Source organism: Salvia miltiorrhiza, chromosome 8 (assembly GCF_028751815.1).
Source record: "Salvia miltiorrhiza cultivar Shanhuang (shh) chromosome 8, IMPLAD_Smil_shh, whole genome shotgun sequence".
In the NCBI taxonomy this organism is placed as follows: domain Eukaryota; kingdom Viridiplantae; phylum Streptophyta; class Magnoliopsida; order Lamiales; family Lamiaceae; genus Salvia; species Salvia miltiorrhiza.
Window position 1 is genome coordinate 36,866,354 of NC_080394.1, and position 19,711 is coordinate 36,886,064.

Sequence of the window (19,711 nt, forward strand, 5' to 3'; positions counted from 1 at the left end):
CGAATACTTTGAGGCTCACGAACTTTCTAAATTTATATTTATATTCAAAATATTGATTATTTTATTTTAAAAATAAATTATTTTACTCAAAATAATAAATATTTTAATTATTTTCTTATAACAAACAAAATTAATTAGAAATTTAATATCTTTAATATTAATTTTAATGGATAAATATAAGTTGTATCTACTAATAATTTATATTTTTCAAGCTGAATCACTTGACGAATATGTTCACGAGCTAACGAGCCGAATACTACTAAGTTTAAGTTTGGTTTGTTTATTTATCGAGCTTCTCTAAACGAACTTGAACGAACTTTTTTTTTAGCCGAACTCCGAATAGTTCGCGAGCGGCTTGGTTTGTTTACAGCCCTAAATAAACCTGACTCGCGTATTTTCGTAATTTTATAAATATATTATAAAAAGAAATAATTTTATTTCAAATATGAAATATTATAATATCTGAACCTAGAGACGTATAAAAGTTGGCCGTATCCAACAAACTATCAACAAATGTATTACTTGACTAACCAGACACTAGATGATGAGTAGGTACAATATTCCAAAGAGTGGATCCATCCTCTTTCTAAATAAAAAATAGCAAAATTTCACGGGATTAGTGTTATCGTTTGAACATCTAGAAAGTTTGAATATATAATATACAGTGGCACCTCGGAATGAGATTCAGTGTACCACACTTTATGTCCCATTTTATGAGATACTTTCAATTTTATTTAATTTCTTATATGTTTTTTCTTCAATTTCAATTTTCTATGCGTTAATTTAATTTTGTGATTATTAACTAGGGTTTATTCCATCAATTTAGGGTATATATAATTATTTTTTATCATTTAATTTCACTTTTATTAGCTAATAATAGGTTGATAAATTCAAAGTAATGGTATATACTTTTTAAAAATTTCATTTTTTTGAAATAAAAATCAAATATAATTTATAATATTATAATAAATTTTATTTTAAAAAAAATATTTTTAAAATAATAGATATAAGCATAGGATACAATAGTACAGAAAAGATTGTGGGACACTGAATCTCATCCTGCGCCCCCCTCTCTACCTTCTTTCTACGCATTAATTGTTTTTTGGGACTTTTGTAATTTAAAGTATATATTTTCAATTAAAAGATTCTTAAACTTCTTTCTACGCATTAATTGTTTTTTGGGACTGTTGTAATTTAAAGTATATATTTTCAATTAAAAGATTCTTAAACGTATTTCCCCTTTACATTTTCAGTTGCTCTATCATTTGATCGTGAGATAATCTTTTAATGTGCTTAGGTTAATGTAGTATGCAAGTTACTAATAAAGTCATATGTAAACAAAAGTAAATATATATAGAGCTTATTAAAACAAGTCCGTTTTAGGATAGGAAGTTTATTTGCGTTTTAAGAGCATCACCAAGTCCGCTCAAGGAATGATCCTCATCATTTGTAAGTTCCTTCCCTGTAGTGGTGCTATTAAATGTTTTTATTTTATTTTATTTTTATTTTTAATGTAGTTTTCAATTAAATAAAAATTTAACATTATATTAATTAAAAATTAAATTACATTAAAATAAAAATAAAATTCTACATTAATTTATACTCCCTCCATCCCAATAGTAGTGTCCCATAACTTTTGGGCACAGAGATTAAGAAATGAGTGAAAAGTAGATAAAGTGGGTTAATGAAAATTATTTAAATATTAGGTATATAGAGAGAATATATTGCCAAAAAGAGAATGAGACATTTGTATTAGGACGTCCTATTAAGTAAAGTGGGACATTACTATTGGGACAGATGGAGTATTAAAATAACATTAAAATAAAAATAAAACTTAAAAATTAAAGTCCTTAGCTACGTCGAATTTGCGCAACCACGCTCATGTGGAACTCCAACTCTTCGAGTTTCATTTGCGATGTATCTTTGCCCATGAGAATGGAGTCGGCGAGGTCACATTGAGTTTGAGATAAAATATCCATGACTTTGACCATGTTTTTCATGGCCGCGACTGTTCTTTTTTGCTCGTCTGACAACTATTCCTTCTTATTTCCTTTTCCCTTGTCTCTTTTTGCCTCATTTTGGCCTTAGGGCCTCGTTGTGATGCCCGGCTCGCTAGACGTCTTCGTGTGGAGACCGTTTGATCCCTTTGAAAGTTTGGAGGAGTGAACATCCTCGCCAGTAGAAGCGAATCTTCGCGGAGCACATGCCAAGCGTGAGGATATTTGAATTGACCCCATGCTCGGGATATAACAACTTTTCAACTTGATCAATGATTTGATCATCACTCATGCCAGAGCCCCAATTCGCTCGACATTTTTCGTATATGGCCTCCCACAGCGTGATTTGTTTTATGTCGCGTTGAATGGTGTTGGGAGGCCATCGCTCGTTGTACTTCGTGACGATGCATCCCCAATAGACGATAGCCTTTTGATTGACTCCCTTGACGACATTTAGAGTAGCCTCGGTCCACAAGGTGCATATGACCGTTATCTCCACCGGAGTATAACCACCTCGTTGCTTTGTTGTCGTCAGCATGGCAGGTATCTCCGCCACATCATCATCTGGAACAACATTTTTGTTCAAGTTAATGGTCTCAAGACCCACCAGAGTGAAGGCATTTGTTTCTTGAGAGAACAACGAGAAAAGCTCCGCCGGACGAATTTGGATTGCTCGACGACGGAGCCGGATTTTGAGGGTTGTTGCCCCACCATTTTTTCCAATTATCCTCCATTTTTTTTAATCATAATAAAAAGAAAGAAAGAAAATTTGAAATAGGATGAAGAAGAACAACAGAATATGTGGAAATAAAAGGGGAGGAGTGTGTATTTATAGAAATAAAAAAAAATAATAAAAAAACAAGAAGTAAAAAACAAGAATGTTGTTGCATTCAATGGTCACAAAATATAATAAACAAATGCAACAAGAATGTTGTTGCCCATGAAGATTTTTTTATTTTTAATTTCCACAATTTTCCTGTTGGGTCGTGGCCTACACTCACCCCTCTGTCCTTCTCTTCTCGTGCACCGGGCACGAAATTGCGAGTTTGCCTTGCACCCCCTCTGCGTGGTAACGACAACGGGCTCGCGCGAGCCGGGCTGGGGCTTGCGCCACGTATGCTCTAATTCACTTTCTAGTAAGGGATCTTAAGTTTCGACATTTGTATATACAAATATACAATCAAGAAGATAGAGAAAGACAATATTCCTTCTTGTCTCTTGATCTCATGTTTTAGCGAGGTTTATCTATTGTTACTATTCATGACAAGTTCGTATATATTATTATTAAAATGATATGATTCGAAAGTACTATGCAATAAAGGCAAACTCAGTTATATGATTCACGAGTACATTTTCAATTCTCTCACATTTGTTGCATGTGTAAGTCTATTATGAAAGAATACAACAGGGGTGATGAGCGCCAATTTTTTTTTTTATTTGACCTACATTGTTTTGATTAATTTTTTTAATCTTATTTCTTTAATAAAAAGATGTGAACTTTATCTCGTATCATTCATTTCAAAGGATTTGGTTCCCAGACAAGATATGGCGATTGACCATGTAGTGTGAGGTCGGTCTCGTTTAGCTTTCTTTTGAATGGAAATGTGTACGGGGAACTAAGTCGACACGAGGATTGAGGCAAGGGGATTCCCTATGTCAATTTTTATTCATTTTATGCGGGACAAAGTCTGTCTTCCTTAATGACGTCCAAGGCTAGTTGGAACCGGTTAACAGTCCGAACCTAGAACTATTAACCACGGGCTGATAACGAAATCGAAACCTGAAGATGCCAAACATCCGGTCAAGTTACGGGCCTGTTTTCAGGGAACCAAAAATTGACGGTTAATTGTCGGGCCGAACAGTCGGTTCAATAGCTATGCAGGGTGGTAGGGGGACGGGGCAAAGCTAGGGTGGTAGGGGGCGGTAGTCGAGGCGGAAAACCGCCAAGTTTGCAATTAAAATTTTATTATTCAAATTCAAACATCAAATAAATACTACCTCTCCCACCTTCAAACTCACTACATTGTGTTAACTATTTCACACTATCTTATTCCTCTACTTCTATTTTTCCTCAATTCTTTATGTACTCTAGCATGCACTTGCTAAATTAACATCTACTTGTCCTACTACTACATTTCTTTCATCTCTTTATAATTGTCGCAAGTCTATCAACCTCGACTCCGAGGGCGAAGATGTTGTTGGTAGCACTCCAATATATTCAATGAAGATACGCATGCCACTCAATTTTAATATAAATATTAAAATTGAGCTCAAGCCCTTTATTCATTTTTCCCCCTTATCATTTTATTTTCTAAAATGTAATTTTGTCCCTTTATTTATTTTTCGGATGTTGGGTCCCAGAGGGTCACTGAACTGGTGTATGGGGGGGGAGGATACACCAGTAGGCTATTTTTAGAAATAAAACTTCTTTCGTTGACTAAAGTCAGTAGTGTGATATGATCAGTGAGAAGCAAGATCAGTTGAAAGAAGGTGTAGACTAATACTGATATTGTTTCAGTGAATAACTTCAGTATGAAGAACAAGTCGACAAACTGATAGTTCAGTTAAGGCTTTAGTCTAATCAGTTGAAAATAGGGCTGCCACCGGTTCAGGAATCGCCGGTTCCGAGCCCGAACCGACGGTTTAGGTTCAAAATTTTCATGAACCTGAATCGGCCCACCTAAAATTTGAAGGGTCGATTTTTGGACGCTGAATCGCCGGTTCCAGGCCGGGCCGAAAATCGGCGGTTCCCGGACTTTTTTCCTTTTTTTTAATTTTTTTATATTCTTTTTTATGAAATTAAATGATTTGTGATGAAGTTTCAAAAATTTTATTCAACTTAAAATATAAAATATAAACATATGTTGAAATTGAAAATATAAACATGTAGTAATATTTTTTATGTCATATTTTTAAATTAAATGACTTGTGTTGAAAATTTATAAACATGATAATTAATATATTTTTTAAATAATATTTTTTTTATGTCATCTTAATTCTTAAGTAATACTTGTGTCATCTTAATTAATATCATGTCATTTTTTAAAATTTATAACAAGTTATAAACTTATAAAGTTGACAATCAAAATATTTTTTTAAATTAAATGACTTGTGTTGAAAATTGAAATACAATAAAAGAAAAATAATTCTAACACATTGACAATCAAAATAATGCATAAAAATTGATATCTTTATTGAATTTATTCTATGTACCAAAAAAATATTACAAAGATACAAATTACAATCTTCAAAATTGAATAAGTAAACTAACTAATACTAACTAAATAACTAATTCATTATAATAATTGCGAAAGAGAGTTGTCTAAAAGGGGGAAAAAATAATAATAATTAAGGGCTTGCTCAATTTTAATATAAATATTAAAATTGAGTGGCCTACACGCCCGAACCGGCGGTTCAGGGTCGAACCGCCGGTAGTTAAGGGCCGATTTAGGTTCAAGTATTTGTCGACCCTGAACCGCCGGTCCGGGCCGGTTTAGGTTCAAGCATTTGTCGACCCTGAACCGCCGGTCCGAACCGGCGGTTCGACCCTGAATCGGCCCGGTGGTCAACGGTCCGGCCCGGAACCGTTGACCACCGGGCCGATTCAGGGTCGAACTGCCGGTTCCGATTGGCCCTTGGCAGCCCTAGTTGAAAAACAGAGTGAGTGTTATAAATCTTACTGACTACCCAAAGGTTTGTCAGTTAGACTGATAACACTTGGTGAGCGGAAACGATTTAAAAGAAATAGCCTTTAGTGAAACAGATTGTCAATTTTAAGGTTTTTTTTTAAGTTAGCAGTTTCAGTATAGAAGCTTTGTGCACAAATAAAATATGAATATTGAAAGCAGTAAATGACACATAGATTTTTAACGTGGTTCGGAAAATCCTTTCCTACGTCCACGATCAGTAGATCACACTGACAATCGATTACGCTTGTGCTTACGGGTGCACAACAAACCTATCAACTGAAACAACTATTTCAGTACCAACATGTTGGGTTGGATTTCTCGTCTCTTTTCTCAATCTCGCAGATAAGCTAAGACTTCACTCGTCTTGCTTGCGGGGGCTGAGAACTCTTCGAGTCTAGACAACTGTCTAAAACTCTATCACTCAAACACTTCTTTTCGCTCGGTTGAAAAGGGATTTGAAAATCTTCCAACTAGAATTACCGAGAACAGGCTCTCGAGTAATCAAGGGCTAGGCTACGGACGTATGAATATGATTTCCTAGACACTTCTAAGAGAGTGTTTACAAATCAGGTGAACTGATTTTTATAAAATTGTTGAGTCTCTTCTTCGATTCAAGTTTGTTTGTTAAGTATGTAGCTGACTCGATATTTTAGCAGAGCTTCAGTGTAAGTCTTTGAATCGGTGAGGTTAAAGATTGTTCCTTGAGCTCTATTTATAGGCGGAGGATGTATAATAGCTCCGTTGGAAGAGATCCTTCTTCAAATACTGCCGTTAACACTTGATTTGATCTGTGCTCAGGGTCTTCGTCCTCTATCTCCCTTTTCGCCGAAATGGGTATGGTCTTCAGGCATGGGGAGATGGTGTTACAGTATAAAGTAACATAGATGAAGTAACTCTGCTCGGTGAAGGACGATTTGCCATATCCCAACATTTAATGCACTGTCCTTTCTATTTAATGCGGCGTGTACCAGAAAAATATCCTTTGTCTTTATTCGTCTAAGTGATATGTACTTGAATGCATCTTCAGTCCGTCTTTTTGTAGCTTCAGTCCGATGTATTCTTCTGATCCTTAAACAGGTCTTCAGAGAATGTTTCGACTAAAGATTGCTTCCTCATTCCAGTACTAGTCCTTCATTTATTGTTGCAATAACTTCAGGTGAGCCTCAGTTGGTCAGTACTTCAGTCCAAGTCCTTCAGTCAGCTCTTCATCAGTCTTCAGTCTTCAAGCTTTGCCGCTTCAGTCTAACTAGAGAAAGAACTCTAACACATGAATTCGAAAAGTGTCTAGTCTAGAAAAATAAAATCTAAGGATTTTGGAATCATCAAAACAAGGTTAGGATATTTCTTCTATTTCCAAACAGATGTTAGTCTTAGACTCTTAGTAGTTTAGAAACTTTAATGTAGTAAGTTTAGTTTACTTATTGAATATTGTAATTTGAATTATGAAGATTGTAATTTATTTGTACATATAAATTGTAATTTATTTTTACTTTAAATTCAATAAAAAATGTTAATTTTATTATATTTTGATTGTAAATATGTTATAATTTTATTTCGTTTATAGTTTGTTGCTTTTCTTATTGACTTTATTCAACAATTTCATTACATGTATTGTATTAAATAATGTAATTTTATAGAAAAATATACATAATACACCACAAAATAAATAAAATAAAAAATTAATCGAAAACGTGCGTTTCTGCCCTTGAACCGGCTGTCTTCGGCACGGCCCGGAACCGACCCTTCTCTACCTCTTCACGGGCTGGTTACAGTTCATCCTCCCAGTGAATTGTGAATCGCCGTTTCAGGCCCAAAACTGGCGGTTCCTGGTTCGTTGACATCATTAGTCTTCTCTATTCCATAAGGCAGAGAGAAATGAAAGTATACATGGAGTGCCGCTTGTTCCCAGAATGCTAAACATAACACACCCCATTGTGTAATCACGCCTCTCTCTCCACTCTTGACTCTCTTGTTTAGTTTGTGCGGGGAATTGGCAGTTGTCATCATCTTCTGCTGGATTGATTTTTTGATTTTCATACCAAAAAATATACATATTTGATTTTTTGATAGCAGACCAAATTGTGATGAATTATTTAGTTTGTGTGGGGAATTGGCAGCTGTCATCGTATTCTTTTGGATCAATTTTTTGATTTTCATATAAAAAAATACAGATTTGATTTTGTGATAACATGCCAAATTGTGATGAATTCTTATTTTGTGTAGGGAATTAACAGTTGTCATCGTCTTCTTCTGGATCCGGTGCTCGATGGAGGTTGTTCTGGGGCCGATTGGACGGTGAGAAATGCAATTGTAATGAAGTTTATTTGACAATTTAATTAATTAATTAATTTATTCAGTCTTAGCTTTTTTAGTTATGTAAAAGAAGATGAAAGCATTTATTTGAACAATAACTAGCTCTATTAATAATTTCATTATACATGTGGATCATCACCTTTATTCTTCTAATTTAGCTCTTCTTAATACTCGTGCAGAAAAGAAACAGACTAGAAGTATTGAGATGGATGGAGTATAATTTACATAATCACCCTTGAAATTAAATATATAGGAGATATATAATAGGTAATCTATATTTTGTATCCAATACACTTTTTATTTTAGTATAGATTTCCTCCTTCTCAGTTTAGATTTAAATAATAATAATTTAAATAGCTGAAAATAATAACACAAATAAATATAATTTCAAGAAAACTTTTGAAGCCGTTTTTTTAATTATCTAAATTAAATTTCTTATAACCTAGCTAGCATCTTGTCTATCACCAATTATAATTTAAGCTCAAAATTTAACCAAAATAAAATTAAATCAAACAAACAAAATCATGCTCATCATATTTAAATGTAAATAAATAGTTAAAAAATTATAAAATGTGAAATGCATTCGATTAACTATATTAAAACATAAATAAAAAAATAAAGAGAGCCGAAGACAGAGAGAGTCAAAATATAAAAGTTGAAAATTGCATTTCTATATATATCTCATTGCAACTTACAGCTTCATTTCTCTTTAAAAACGATTTCTACTTTTTAAAACGTTTAAAACATAATACAAAATAATAAGTGTTTAGGAGAACAGTGGGGTGAAATTAAGTGAAGGAATGGTTGCGAGTTTTGCAACATATATTTTTTGCGAATGAATACTTTTTGTGAAATACTTATATACGTTGGGAGTTTGTGAGGTATTGAAAAGAGTCCCACATTGGGTGGAGAAGACAAAAGGAGAGAAAGAGGAGGAGGATAAAAAGGGATCAACGACAACTGATATACATACTTACCTGGGCGGGGTTTATGGGTGATCTAGAAGGCCCATGGCCTAGGTTGGTGACTTCCATTGCACATTGGATGGATGCCACCTAAGGTCGGCCCAAGTGGTCGAGCCTACGTCATAATTTGTGATAGTGGGAGCCTGCGTTCGCGCGGCCCCTATCCAATTATTAGTTCAAATTAAGGCCCATTTGGTGTTGTTTGATTATTAGTTAAAATTAAGGCCCATTTGATCTTTGATTGAGTGTTTTAGTTTTGATGTCTCAATATATAGGAGTTAGTATATAAAATTTTGTATAAGAAGATAATGTTACCTATATCATTAATTTTTCAATACAATTTTCTCTCTCTCTCTCTCTCTCTACTAACGTGGCAGCGATCGGATCTTTACGGTGGTGAGCGATTGGATCTTTGCACATTTGTGTGAGACATACGAAAATGACGAAAAAGACAATTAAAAACCGGACACGCAGCGGTTAACCGACGGTCGAGCAGCGGGCGCCGCCTTCTTCAGTAATTTGATCACTTACTTGCAACATACGATACTTTTGTTTTACGTAGGGAGTATAAAATATATGCTAAAGCATGTTTGGGTTAAAAATTACACATACCTGCAACATATCATCCTTGTTTTTAAAACCCCCATCCAAATTTTACATCATAGAACTCATAAAAAAAATCAAACTACAAGAAAAACGAGAGAAAGAAATATTGGAGCATGATGGTGATTTCATTATTTTCATGTGCTTCTCAGAATTTTGAATTGACGCTATATAGTTCTTTGTAGGGTTTATAGTTGCATAAACATATTTTTGCATCAAATTATGATTAGGGGAAGGGAAGGGGAGCGGGGAGCGGGTTATACATATTTTATTTTTGATGAGGACTCGAATACTCATCAGCGTTGTGCTTAGTAATTCAAGTCTATTTTACCTAATTATTATTATTATTATTATTATTATTATTATTATTATTATTATTATTATTATTATTATTATTATTATTATTATTATTATTATTATTAAGTAAACTAACCAGCACAGGTTTAACTAAAGACTTGGGATAATAAAAGAAATACGATGGGCCTCCGCAGCCAAAGATACCCGAAGCTCCCGGGCAACCAAGGTGCTTTCCCGCGCACCCGCGCAGCCAAGGCGCTTTCCCGTGCCCCCGCGCAGCCAAGGTGTTTTCCCGTGCATCCAAGGTGCTTTCCCGCGCACCCGCGCAGCCAAGGTGCTTTCCGCGCACCTGCGCAGCCAAGGTGCTTTCCTGTGCACCCGCGCAGCCAAGGTGTTTTCCCACGCACCCGCGCAGCCAAGGTGTTTTCCCTCGTAGCCGCGCAGCCAAGGTGCTTTCCGTGCACCCGCGCAGCCAAGGTTCTTTCCCTCGCAGCCGCGCAGCCAAGGTACTTTCCCGCGCACCCGCGCAACTAAGGTGCTTTCCCACGCAGCCAAGGTGCTTTCCCATGCACCCACGCAGTCGACGTATGATAATTCAGTTCCGAGATTAAGACTAGCGTAGTGGGTTTTGGGCCTAGTTGACTAAATAGGTGGGCCTTTAGAATTAGGGTTTACTTGTAAACTATAAATAGCACATCTATTGGAAAACTCGGGGGGGGGGGGGGAGGGGGGGGAATTCTATTCATTCGAGCACTACACTTGTAACATGTAACTCTCTCGAAGTATAGTGAAAAATCCGAAGAACTGCCATGGACGTAGATCTTGATGACTGAACCATGTAAATAATGTCTCGTTTATTGCTTTATAGTTTAGGTGTTGATATTATGCTTTATCAACTGGCGCCGTCTGTGGGAATCTCTGAGTTAAGGCATGAGTTTTAGCTGATTTATGAGTTCTGGTCCTCCTGTTCTTCCTGTTCTTGTTTGTTTTCAACGTGGATCTCTCATCGGGATCTCTCAGGGCCGCTCAGAGATCCACGATGAGAAAGCACCTTCGTTGCGCGGCTGCGAAGGAAAGCACCTTGGCTGTGCGGGTGCGCGGGAAAACACCTTGGCTGCGCGGGTGCGCGGGAAAGCACCTTGGCTGCGCGGGAGCTTCGGGTATCTTTGGCTGCACAGGCCCATCGTATTTATTTTATTATCCCAAGTCTTTAGTTAAACTTGTGCTAGTTAGTTTACTTAATAATAATAACAATAATAAATAATTAGGTAAAATAGACTTGAATTACTAAGCACAGTGTTGATGAGTATTCCAGTCCTCATCAATTTTCAAATTACGATAGAGGAGTTATACATGTTTATTCTCTTAGATTTACTTAAATTTTATATATTTTATTTTCAAATTACGATAGAGGAGTTATACATGTTTCTCTTAGATTTACTTAAATGAAATTATTGAGTAAAATGAAACCTATCAATAGAATTACCCTTAAATTAAATTAGCATTTGCATTTGTGCACTGCATGAAAAAATATTTTTATATTTTATAAGTAAAAATAATATTTAAAAAAATATAAATAAAAAATAATTAAAAACTGACTTATTTAAAAAATGAGGAGAGAGGAGATAATTTTTTTAAGTTTAATCTTTAAATAAATATAAATTTTATATTTTAAATCCAACATATACATACAATATATCAAATTAAAACTCTTGTCTTGATATTTAATTTGATCTGCCTATCAAATATTTTATAATTAGTTCGAATTTATAATTTTAACAAAGGAATGAAGTCAAAAAATAAAAAGATAAAGAAATAAAAGTGCAATTTTATTATAACTACAAAATTATCATTTAATTTTAAAATTAATTTGAAATTAAAAGTTATTTATAATATATATATATATATATATATATATTATAAATAGGGTAGTTTTATACATAGCCCCTGCTTTACTCATTATAGCCTTTTTATTTAAAAAATATTTAAAAAATTAGTGAAAATACTATCTTACCCTTAAATAATCCCATATTGAATTAATAGAAAAATAATCACTAATCACTATAGCCCAAAACCCTCCCGGAAAGTTACGTAAAAATGCATAGCCCCCCAAATGTGAAGACAAACGGTTACATCATAAATGCGGAAAGAAGAGGCAACGTCTAGTTTTCATGCAAAGACTTGTGTTGTTGTATGAAATTTCTTGACTAATTTGAGCCTCCCACATAACAGTGTGATTTTGAGGGATATAATAAGGATTATAAAAAAATATGTATGATTTCGATTCAATGTTATCAGAACTTGATTATACTCTTTCCCTTCTGCATCTGTTCATGGCGTTTTTGGGGGACAATAGTATGTATGATATAGAGTTTAAATCCCAACATTTGGAGAAGTGAAGAAATGAACAATTGGATTGACAAAAATTAAATTTCATGCAAATAACTGCTATAACAAATCTTTCGCCGAATACATGGTGAAGATCCAACATCGATCGGTAGCACTGCTGCCAACAGCGAGATGAGCTCCGACAACTTTTTGAAGATCCAACGACTATATGCAAGAAAAACTGCTCGAAAAAAGAGAGGCTTCCCAAAGTGTATTACTCATCTTTATTGGAGTGGGCAATTGTTCTTCAATCATCTGGGTTGCATCTCTATTTCTTCATATTTTTAAGGGTTGTAGTCTTGTAGAATGTTGATTTTTTCTCAGAATAGGAGTTGTGTGTTTTTGTTTCAGGGGGCTATGTTACCGACAAAATCTGATCAAACTTTTTTTTTACTTATTTATATTTGGGTAAAATAGTATTTTAATAAATATTTTTGAATGAGGGGTTATAATGAGTAAAATGAAGGCTATGAATAAAATTACCCAATATTCAGGTTATGACATGATGAAAATGGGCCTCTACCAACAGGAAAATGGGCCTATGCTACAGAAAAATGGGTCCAATAAGGCAATAATCTATACTCTCTCCGTCCGCGATATCGTTTTCACATTTGCTATTTCGGTCCGTCCGCGATATCATTTTCACTTCCATTTATAGAAGTAGGGTCCACAAACTTCCACTCAAGTGGGACCCAAACTCCACTTACTACAATATCCATTACTATTCACCACTTTTCTTAAAACTCGCACCGTCCATAATGTGGAAACGATATCGCGAATATAGGGAGTATAAATTTAGTAGAGCCGATCAAACCTTTTGATAAATTAATCTGCTTTTCGGCCTATTGTTATTGGTAGTAAGTTTTAAGACCCATCATCACTCTTGAGCTCATTCTTACGAATTTTAATAAAAGATTATTGAGTATATTAATAGTTGAAAAAGAGTTATATATTGAAAATATTATTAATTTATTATGACTAAATACATATAAATTATAAGGATAAAATTGTTCAATCATATATGAAGTAACGTCCAAAAATAAAATTATATACATATATTTAAAAAAATTACTAAAAAGAAAATAAATGTATAATTCAAAGGGACGAAGAGAGTAGTAATTATTCCATTCGTCCGCAATAAATAGTCTTAAAAGCGGACGTCACGGGTTTTAATAAAATTGGTTAATGTATTATGAGTGGAGAAATGGTCTCACTTAAAAGATAGTGTTAATAATGATAAGGGATTATTGCAAAAAATACACGAACTTTTGTAATTTTCACTTTAACTTTCAGTTAAGCCAAAAAAATACATGAATTTATATTTTTGTTGTAATTTTTACTTGAGTTTGACTTTTGGTGAAATTAGAGCTTAGTTGGCAATCGGAAGTTTATCTGAAGTTGGTCTAACTTCTGATGATGAGGAGTATTTAGAAGCTCAGGAGTCTAAGAAGACAAAAATTAATGTATTTGATTTAATTTCAACAGTCAACTAAGCTCTAATTTTGCCGAAAGTCAAACTCATGTGAAAATTACAACAAAAATATAAATTCATATATTTTTTGGTTTAATTGAAAGTTCAAGATTACAACTTTTTTCAAAGTTCGTGTATTTTTTTTACCATAACCCCTAATGATAATTACTTGTATTGTGAATGGAGAAGAGAGCCCGTCATGTCATAGAATTTTTCTGAAAATAAAAATAGACTAATTTTTGTAAACGTCCTAACATGATAAAACTTTATTATTTTTTGTGGACGTGAGAGTATAAACTTTACTTTTAGAACAGTGTACATCTAACCTCAAAATTCCGATTATTTAACGAAGTTGGCAATCTAGCGAATCTTGATAAGATTTTTTAATTTATTTTTCTATCAACAAGAATACTATATAATCAAACAAATTTCCAACTTAACAGAATATACCAACGATTCGATAGGAGCACGAAAAAACCAAAAAACAAAAGAGATGAGACATAAAGAAGAGGCAACGCATGCAGAAAGCTAGAATGATTTAAAAACTTGTTGAAGGCTAGATTTAAAGGTGGTGTAAACGGCATGCCATCCAGCCTCAGTTGGATGCGACGAATCCCAGAAGAAGGCCGATTTGGGATCGCTGCAAACCGTATACATTTTGGTACCCTTCTCATCGACGCCGCCGCAAAAGTATCCGTCGATCCCGGCGCAACACGGCTTCAACGGAGTCTGGAATCTGAAATTACCTTGATAGTCTCGTCTTTGGTTGAGCACGGTTGTGAAGGAGGTGTAGAGATCGATGAGGAAGAAGGTGGAGGTTTTGTTGTTGAGTTCAGCGAGGGCTTGCTGCAGGAGGAGGTTGTGGTACGCCACCGCCTCATTCTGGGTGGTGTTGCACCGCTGGAAAGATGAATCGACGGTGCTCCGAGGAAGGCAGCCCAGCGGCTGGAGAGAGGTCACCGCAACCTTAGTCGCTCCCATCTCTTGGAGCCGTTTTAAGTTGGCGCCTAGTTGCTTCACCACGCGCGGGATGAACTTTTCAAGATCCTGCTTTCATTCACTGTCATTTAATAATTTCATCTTCGAATATCTTGGAAACATGTTTTTACAGAATTACTATATTTTTTTATAATACAATGAATTAACATAAATGCCAGAATTATAAATTTAAACAGAACACAATCCAAGTTCATTACTAGGATACGATAATGAATTTATTTATTTATTTGTTGGTGGAAAAGGGAAACTATATCCTAATAAGCTGCCATATCTAATGGCTCCAAATTAGTAGTATAATATACATAATTAAGCAGATTTAATGTACAGAAGGTTGCCACCTAATTTGCTTGGATTTATGCTAACTGGAATAAATAAATCAGGCACGAGTCGGTTGCCCAACATCATCACGTTACCACGCAACTGCCGCTCCCAGTTTTTCAGTAGCATCATTTTGAGAAAAAGGGTATTAAAATAATATAATATAGTAATCAAATGTTAGTATTCCATTTTCGTTAAAGCTATGAGGAGTGCTATTTGAATAAATTTATTCAGACAAAAATAGGTTAAATATTTTTAAAAAATGATTGATTTAAAAAATTTGGTTCAAATTTAGAAAGGATTTAATTAATTTTATTGTTTTCTCCACATTATAATTTCTTTTATAAATTTTTAACATTTTACAATTTTATTTTATTTTTTGTAGTTTTTGTACTTTGAAAATTATAAAAATTAAAAAGATTTTTAAAAAAATTACAATGTGAAGAAAATAATAAAACTAACTAAATTATTTTTTTTTATTTTGAATCAAAAATTTTAAATATAATTATTTTTCAAAGTATTTAACCTTTTTTTAGCGTTATTGTAAAGCTATATATACACAAGCATGTGTATTAGCTGAGTTGTAATAATGGAAATTTCCATTGAGTTTATTAAGAGAAAATGATGATGAGGATCTGTCGACACATGTGTGCGCATTAATTGAGAAGTAATCATGTTAATTTTGATTGAGTTTAAACGATGGTAAGGATCTGGACACGAAATCTAATTAAACTATGGATAAGTGGGATTCTGAGGACATGCAAATACAATTAATGGTGTGACACTAGTCATGTGCGACCCACTATTTATATTTGGCATTATCATGCATGATTCTCTTATCAAATTATTAATGATCACTACGAAAACATTAACATTACGGTAATTTGACTTTGTTACCAATAATTTCACACAAATATGACTCATTTTTGCTACATATAAGCCAAGATTTTCAATTCAATGAAAAGTAAAGTAAATGCAAGTCTCACTTTGGCGCTAAGTGCTGGCACTCAACCACTATGAGAAAAGGACGTATATATATAATTTCAATAAAATATTTATGATGAGAAAACGCTCCAACAAGCTAAGAAGAGAGCAACCCCAAAACTTTTTAGATTTTTCTAAAACATAATGCAACACATAAGATATTTTTCCATTAATTAATTCCAAATATAAAATGTAGATTTTGAATGTGTTTTATCCCATCGAAACCCAACCACACACATAAAAAAATATCTTCAATTAAACCCTTTTGAAACACACACATAATTTGTAGTGAATTAAAATTTACCTGCATAGTTCCACCTTGGGCAAGAAAAGCACCATAATCGTTGCCGGAGAGGCAGACAAGAACAACAGAGGACTTCAAATCCCATTTGGTGTAGACAGAATCATGCATAAGTTTGTCGAAAAATCCAATCTGAGTGCTCATATTGGGCAGCAGATCGCCCAAAGTGTTGAAAACGCCACTCCCTCCATACGCGAAATTCAGCCCATTCTGCAACTTCTTCCCGCCCAATTCCATCCATTCGTACGCCAACGGAGACTTCACTCCCAGGAACTTGGCTGCACTTCCCAAAATTAAAACCCATACATATCCCACATTTGGAAGAGATTATCATCATTTTGTCGACTACCTATGTATGAAATAGATGCCTATTATCATTAAGTTTAATGAGATACTTATTTAATTTCAACACCACCTTAATTGCACACTAGCTATATTCTCTATGTAATCATATAAACAAGGGACCACTACGATATTTTTAACATAGCCGAATTGGGTATAATGGTTAAAGCTTAAGATGGATGTAATGTGGGGGCAAATATGATACTATAATGATAAAGACTGGATTTAATTTAGAGGAAAATGTGTGTAAACTATAATTGCATGGAGAAAGATAATAATAGGAGACACGACAGCGTGATAGTAACAACTTATACAACAATATTTGGTGTGAAAAGAGCGGCTCAATTAATGAGATCGGGTACACATAACTAGCAAAGTATAGGGAAGTAATTACATGACAGCTATATATAGTATTTAATCCCCTATGCTAATCGTATCTTCAAAATAAAAAGGCATCAACAAAGTTCAGATTCAGACACACTGGTAATAAAGTGGTGCATGTGTGTTACACTAATTGGTGGTAAGAGAAATGCACAAATAGATATAATAATATATTAATAAACCGTGTACTCAAATAATGGAGGATCTTTTTTATAACATGCAGAAATAAAAGGCAGTAATTAAATTAGTCCACCAAACCGAAAAAAGAAAAGGCAAGCCATGTTGGGAAACCCTCAGAAAAGAGAAAGTAGGGAAAAAGATAAAGTGATTAAATGATGATATAGAATGTGATAATGGAGTTAATGGACGTTGATGCAGAAACAGAAAAGAAAAAGGATAGCATGTGCTTTTTTAATGAAGTAAACAATAATAATTACCAAGGTAATCGGTGAGGATGCGGCCGTCGGAGAAGCGGCCGGCGGGTTTTCCGGGAAAGGTGGTGCCGTACGGCTCATTCCACGAGTTGCCTAAGGATTTCCGGATGTTGCCGGTGTCTGCATATGAATCTCCGAATACGAATAGCTTCGTCGGCATCGCACCCTCATCGGAAATCTCGTGCTTCTGCCGCCGATGGTGGTGGTGGTGGTGGTTGAGAGGCGAACCTTGGATGCATATGTATCCTGCAAAGTAGGAAAATCATCTTTCTATTACTTCACTTTTCATGTGTGTGCATATGATGCAGAGAGAGAGAGAGAGAGTGTGTGTACCTGAGGAGAGGAGGAAGCAGCAATAGAAGAAGGAGAGGAAGAGATTAGAGGTATCCATTGGAGAGCGAAGCGATGCAGAGAAAAAAGAATGTTGAGGGAATATATGTATTTGTACGCTGCAAAAGCATGGGCTTGCTCTGTTTTTAAATCATTGATTTTATAGCCCAATCCTTTAAAGGGTTATAAGTCTTGTATTCCATTTTGTATTTTGTATTTTGGTTCCTACTAATATGAATATGATCATATTAATTTAAAGGAATATGAGAGTCCTTTTGAAGGCTAATTTTGTCAAAATGCATGTATGGGGTAGCCTAGCTTTAGGTTTCCCACTTGATCAAAGTCTAACACAATAGTTATGTTGACCTTGTAATGGGAAACTCTGCCAGTCGAGAAGTCTTATTAGTACTTCCAAATATGAATAAGGTTTCCCTTTTGACCAATGATGTAGATTTTTTTACCTTGTTTCTTGTGTGTGTGTGTGTGTGTGTGTGGCGATAGATGTTGTTGGAAGTTGGATAAATATAAATGAGTAAATTAAATGCGTGACAACAGAATTAAAATTGTGGAGCAGCCTAATTAACTCCAGATATCACTTTTTGAAAATAGTTGGATGTCTTAATCTTTGGAGGAGATTGAACACCAAATTAAAGACGGACGAGAAAGTACTGGAGAGAATATGCGTTCTTATCTTCTTTAATTTTCTTTTTTATTTGTTCTAAAGGATGTCAATTAAGGGGATTAATATCAATGTGTAATAAAATAGAGAGAATGTTGTGTCGGCTTTGAATCTCATGTTCTTATATCATGTTCTGCCATGCCTTTATTTTGTTTATATCATATTTACATCCGTTTTTTGATACCATGTTCTGCGATGATTTTCATGCTGTATTATATAATGTTTATATCTGTTTGCCATAAACCGATGTGAAGTAATGTGAAAGAATATGTTTTTTTTTCCTTGGTGGTTTAGGTAGCACAGGATCCGCACGATGTGGCCGTGTTAACAAGACAGACCAAAAGCGTCGCAGTTGGTCCGCTCGCGAATAAGAAGTTCTAATCACTTCATTGAAAGAGCTTGTTGCATAAGGATGGAAATCCGACAACGGATTTCGAGCCGGCTATTTGAGTAAGTTAGAGGAGGCTATGAAGAAGGACTTTTCGACCACCGACTTGAAAGGGATGCCTCACATAAACTCGAAGGTGACAACGTGGAAAAAGACCTACTATACACTGTGGAACATCCTCAAGGTTAGTGGAGTTGACTTCAACGTTAACGGGAAGCACATGATTGATTGCGATGATGAACCGTGGGAGAACTTTGTGAGGGTAAGTGCGTTTATCAACACTTCTAGGCAGCTTGATTTGTGATTATTTTATGAAGTTTTGCCATTGTAATTCAGGCCGATAACAACGTGCGCAACTTCCGCTATAAAAGCTGGCCTTACCTTGAGGATTGGAAGCTAATATTCGGCAAAGATAGAGCTACGGGCGATGAGGCGGAGGATCTCATGGAGGCGGCACATGAGATGTATCGGAAATTAGATATCAGCCAACCGAATGATGATGGTTAATACCACGTCTCACTTGAAGATATATAAGAGAACGGCGAAACGGGAGATAATGTAAGCCAAACCCAACATCGAGAAGAGAGTATCATGGCTGACAAGGAAGCTCCTACATCCGGCAAGAAGCGGCACCGTAGTGCATGTTTCGACGACAAATTCTTTGAGGCGCTAACTGATATTAGCCGGGGCACGGAGACTAGACTTGATACAATATCAAGTAGGATGGGTTACGACTTTGATATATCAAAGGCAAGAAAAGAAGTTTTTGCTCAGTTGTGTGCTATTCCGGGGCTGTCAAAGACGGAAAAGTTTGAGATCACGGATTTGCTTG

General features: G+C 35.0%; 1 protein-coding gene and 1 non-coding gene across 2 annotated transcripts; one reads left to right on the forward strand and one right to left on the reverse strand.

Annotated features, from left to right (window-relative positions):
• The first annotated feature begins 8,968 nt into the window (after positions 1-8,968).
• On the forward strand, positions 8,969-9,128 carry LOC131002092 (U1 spliceosomal RNA). The gene has a single exon (XR_009094170.1). It is a non-coding gene; the product is annotated as a U1 spliceosomal RNA (small nuclear RNA).
• Positions 9,129-14,139: 5,011 nt separating this feature from the next.
• On the reverse strand, positions 14,140-18,257 carry LOC130996577 (GDSL esterase/lipase At5g03610-like). Its single transcript, XM_057921873.1, has 4 exons — positions 17,816-18,257; positions 17,486-17,728; positions 16,329-16,603; positions 14,140-14,770 (listed from the first exon to the last, which is right to left on the reverse strand). Exons 1-4 carry the CDS (start codon positions 17,871-17,873, stop codon positions 14,252-14,254), a joined length of 1,095 nt encoding a protein of 364 aa, XP_057777856.1. The 5' UTR covers positions 17,874-18,257; the 3' UTR covers positions 14,140-14,251.
• Between the last annotated feature and the right edge of the window lie 1,454 nt (positions 18,258-19,711).